General features: G+C 33.9%; 1 protein-coding gene across 4 annotated transcripts; it reads left to right on the top strand.

The window, feature by feature from the left end:
- Positions 1-655: 655 nt before the first annotated feature.
- LOC147474832 (soluble inorganic pyrophosphatase 4-like) lies at positions 656-4,528 on the top strand. Of its 4 annotated transcripts, none has more exons than XM_086582367.1 (6): positions 656-856; positions 963-1,041; positions 2,211-2,258; positions 2,770-2,887; positions 3,019-3,100; positions 3,631-4,528. In XM_086582367.1, exons 3-6 carry the CDS (start codon positions 2,250-2,252, stop codon positions 3,665-3,667), a joined length of 246 nt encoding a protein of 81 aa, XP_086438493.1. In that variant the 5' UTR covers positions 656-856; positions 963-1,041; positions 2,211-2,249; the 3' UTR covers positions 3,668-4,528. The 4 variants fall into 4 exon arrangements, 2 of the variants coding, with proteins under 2 accessions (XP_086438493.1, XP_086438492.1); XM_086582366.1 differs by having other exon boundaries at positions 2,770-2,890; XR_015207599.1 differs by lacking the exon at positions 2,211-2,258 and having other exon boundaries at positions 2,770-3,100.
- Positions 4,529-4,738: the final 210 nt, after the last annotated feature.

Here is a 4,738-nt window from a genome sequence, read left to right as displayed (position 1 = left end):
GACACTAAACCCTAACCCCTATAAACTAGACCCTAAGCCTAAAGCCTAAACCTTAAGACACTAAACCCTAATCCCTATATCCTAAATTTATAAACATTAAACCCTAAACCAACCCGTTTCATTTAATAGTAGTTAATCAAACCCAAAAAATAAATAATCAAATGCATTTTGTATGCGCATTTTTTAAAAATCGTGGTGTGTATGCATTTTAAAATGTATAAGTTTATAACATGGTGCATCTGCATTTTAAAATATATAAGTTTATAACGTGGTGCATCTGCATTTTAAAATATATAAGTTTATAACATGGTGCATCTGCATTTTAAAATGTATAAGTTTATAACGTCCATATTCGGATGAAAACAGGTAGTGTCAAATTTAACTTTTGGAGCAATACACGGTACTTTTTGCTAAATTTTATTCAAACCCAAAATCTACTCTTTTTGTTCTAGTAGTTATCTTATCTAAAAGTAGTTATCTTATCCAATTTTATTATGGTAGTTATCTTATCAACAAGTAGTTATCTTGGAAGGGTGAAAAAGAGAATAATTTATATTAAAAATAACAGGTGGCACCTGGTCTCGAGTCAAAAGCTTAGATTCTAAAGATTTTCTATAAAAAAACACTTACGGCTGATAAAAACAATGGAGGGGTATTAAAACCCAAAAAAATTATGGATAGGGCTTTTGAGTTGTTTTTTTTTTTAAATGGGACTCTCTAGCCCAATTTCTTGTATTCACTATCACGCTCATCTCACACAACCACACAAACCATTAACAAAATGAAGAAAAAAAAAAACACAAACGCAAGGGAATAGAAAAAAAAACTTAAATTGTTGTTGATGCTGCCAATTGGGGTAAGTTGTCATCTACTTATCTTCTTCTATTTTGTTCATCCTCCCATTTTTCCTTCCTTCCTCCGCCTTTCATAACAATGTTTGATATTTGTTTTGATTTTTTAAGGTGTTTTGAGAAGTTGTTTGGTACTTAATTTATCACAACAGTTGCTCGATCTACTCAAGATTGTTGTTCTTTTGGCAAGGTAACACACTGTATTGGGTTCTAGGGTTTCAATTTTTCAAAGTTTGATTTTTAACTAGCTAGGCTTTTAATTTTTAAAAGGTTGTTACTTTATTTAACAACCTGTTCTTGAATGCTCATCCCCACCTCCACTAATATATCCTGAATTGATGCTTGAAGGTGTGAAATATTGCTTCCAATCATAAAGTATAAAGTGGGTATGCTTTGTTTTAATTTTGATTTTGTTTGTAGCCATTATATTTTTCATGGATTGGTTAATTCAATAGATTTTATGATGATTTAGGTGAAGAATTTATTCAATTGTTTTGCTAGTATAAATTGGGTGTGGATAGAGTTCCTTCATTGTTTAATAAGTTGATAAAATTTGCTTATGAAGAATTTTCATTGGAAGTATGTTGTTAAGGGGCAAAGATGTAACCTTTTTGGTTGTTTGGTTAAATATATAATTAGTATGTTGGTTATGGGTTGACAAAAAACATGGTGTTGGACTTATTTCTTGATGTAGCTTCAATATGTGTATTGGAGATGGAAGGTGTATACTAGTATTTGAATGTGGAGGGAATGTAGATGGACAAGACAAGAGACACTAACACTTTTTTAAATCAGACCTAGAGTTAATAAGAAACTGCATGGTTTCTGAGGGTGTTTTGATGTTTTATAGTTCTAATGACACAAGTGGATCCTTCCAGCAGTACCACCAGCCTCCAGCTTCATTTTACTTGCCGGAAGATCTGCCATTTCTGCGTGTTGTGTTTAATATTGCTCCACTTCTAATGCCCCTATCATAAGAGGCACCAAGCCTAATTTTAGTGGCCCATTGGTGGTTGTATTTAAAAACAAAATGCTCCAATTATATTCCTATTTGCTGCATTTGCCTTGGCCCACTAACTTAAATTTTAGTCAGATCTTAACTTATTTATCGAGTAATTGTATACATTGTTGTTATATTAGATTTGGTAATCCGTGAGCTGTTTTGTTTGCATCTTGATAATGCATAAGTTGTTTAGTTCTAAACTGGAATCATGCCTGCCTCTAATTTATTGTATTAGTAGCATCTTAACAAAGGTTGTGGATATATGTCCTCATTGCTTGTGACTAGAAATGATGAAAGATAAAACTTGACTTGATGTTTACATTCTTCCACTTGTATCATTTTCTAATTTGCTGCAGTCATGGACCTTGAAATATGAACTGGACAAAAAAATTGGAATGATTAAGGTAATTGTGAAGTGTATTAGTGGTTAACTTCTTGTTGTATCACAACGGTTGATATTTTATATTCATTTAAGCAGGTTGATCGAATACTGTATTCCTCTGTTGTGTACCCTCACAACTATGGCTTCATCCCACGTACTCTTTGTGAGGATAATGACCCCATGGATGTCTTACTCCTCATGTAGGCCTTGTTCTTTTTTTATCTCAATATCTTAATTACCATATCACTTATATGCAACCTTGAATAGATGTAGCGTCTCACATACTTGTAAGTGGAATTTATATTTAATGTATTGCTTTTCCAATATATTGCAATGTGTGGGAAATATTAATTAGTTGGATAAACTTCATTTTTTTCTTGGTGCCTTAAGTCCTTATCATTTTCCATGAAGCTTTCTTCGTGTTAAAGGCATATGTCTTATGCCTATGATTGATCTGGTATATAATTCCTCCATAGAAGAGTTATATGGGCTTTGAAAAAAGACCTTAGGGAATCTAATGTCAATGAATGCAGGGAGAGAAAGACGATAAAATCATTGTTGTTTGTACTAATGATCCTGAATATGGGCACTACAATGATATCAAGGAGCTCCTACCTCATCAATTGGCTGAGATTACACGCTTCTTTGAAGGTTGTATCCTTTTTGTGCACCATTTGCACCTATATCTTTTTTAAGTTTTCTTTTGGGCATATCATATTGTCCCGAATTTCTAACCTAAAAGGTTGACATGCATTTTGTTTTATTTAACAATTAATACTCAGACAAGGAAAATGAAAACAAGGATGTTTTAGTGAATGACTTCCTTCCTCCCTCTGCTGCCTATGAAGCCATCCAATATTCTATGTAAGGGTCATTTTTTTCTAAATCACTTGGTTGTATTTTTTATATGTGTGTTGGAAGAAATGCCTATAATTGGCCATTTCTCTATATATTGTTCTCTATATACTGTTCTCTATATACTGATCATGCCCAATTGCTTTGAGGTTCAATCTTGCTATTAGTTAGGTTATTTTTTTGTGCATTCCACTCATAGAAAAATAATGGATTGTAGGTTTGTAGCTTTGGAGAGCAATTATTTGTTAAATGACATTTAAGTTTCATATTTAACTTTTTAGATGGGATGCATACTTCAAACAAGTCAGAGCTTTCCTTTTTCAATCAGGAAGATATATATATATATATATATATATATATATATATATATATATATATATATATATATATATATATATATATATATATTATATTTGCTTATATGCATATTACTAGCAAAGGATTTATTTGTTTATTTGTTAATGTGTGTGGAGGGGGAGGGGATCCTTTTTTATTTTTATAGTGCTTCAGTCTCAGACCTTGATGTTCTCTACTTGCAGTCTAACAGAGGATGAACTTGTCTACCTCAGGGCTTAGTTCTCTTAGAACCAAATAGAGATGGACGCATATCTGTTGAGAATTTCAGAATGGTTGGTTATTGATAGTTTAGCTGTTATTGTCATGTTCAAATCTAAGTTTAAAGGTTTTATTAACTAGAAATTTGTAGACCTTCTACTTTTTAAAAAAAAAAAAATAATCTAGAGGTTATGGCTAACCTCAACCTGTATTAGAAGAAAAACGGGGATACATAGTGCCTATTCTATCTTCCTCTATGATATGGTGTAACTTTTCATCTAGAGGAAGTGAAAATAAAACAACACCTTCTTTTGGCGATCTATACATTTTTGAAAGGTAGTCGGCTGCCCGATTTCCTTCTCGAAAGATATGACTAAAATAGCATTTAACAAATGTGCGAGTAATACTTCTAATACAGGCAGCCATATTAGAACAATGCCATGGGTAGCGCTCACTCCCTTTCAAAATGTTTATGGCTCCCAGAGAGTCCGAATTGACTTCCAGATATTCTATACCCATCTCTTGGGCCTGCTTAAGCCTAACTGCAATGGCTTGAATTTCCTGATGTATGACTGAGTTCCTTGACGAGCACCCTGCATAAGCGCGAACAACATTCCCCAAGCCATCTCGTATAGTCCCTCCATACCCACTTACATTTTCCTGGACCGAACCATCAGTATTGAGCATGTAAGCTCCCTGTTCCGCTGACTTCACCTACACCAAAGAACTTCCTAAGGCTTGAAGTTCATTTGCAGTCCCAACCTATCAGCAAGAGCTCGAAGAGAGTATGAGTGTTTGACCTCTGACAAATTTTTCTGAATGTACAGCTTCATTGTGGCCATAATCCTTTAGGTTAGCTGTTGGGTCGTCAACAAGATGTTCTTCTTCTTCCGTCTTTTCCTTTCGCACCAGAGTTCGTGGACAATGGCTCTAACAAAAGCTTTAAAGATATCGACACAGGTGGTGTTTTGCCGACATAACCTGAAAATACTATACCATTTAGAAGATGAGTCTTTGACAAGCTCCCCTAGTCCAAGATTGTTTTTCACAGAGGCCCAGACCTGTTTAGAGTAGTGACAGTTGAAGAATAAA

This window comes from Coptis chinensis, chromosome 9, assembly GCF_015680905.1.
Source record: "Coptis chinensis isolate HL-2020 chromosome 9, ASM1568090v1, whole genome shotgun sequence".
Classification (NCBI taxonomy): Eukaryota; Viridiplantae; Streptophyta; class Magnoliopsida; order Ranunculales; family Ranunculaceae; genus Coptis; species Coptis chinensis.
The sequence above is the reverse complement of the archived record's forward strand: the minus strand, read 5'-3'. Positions and strand labels throughout refer to the sequence as shown.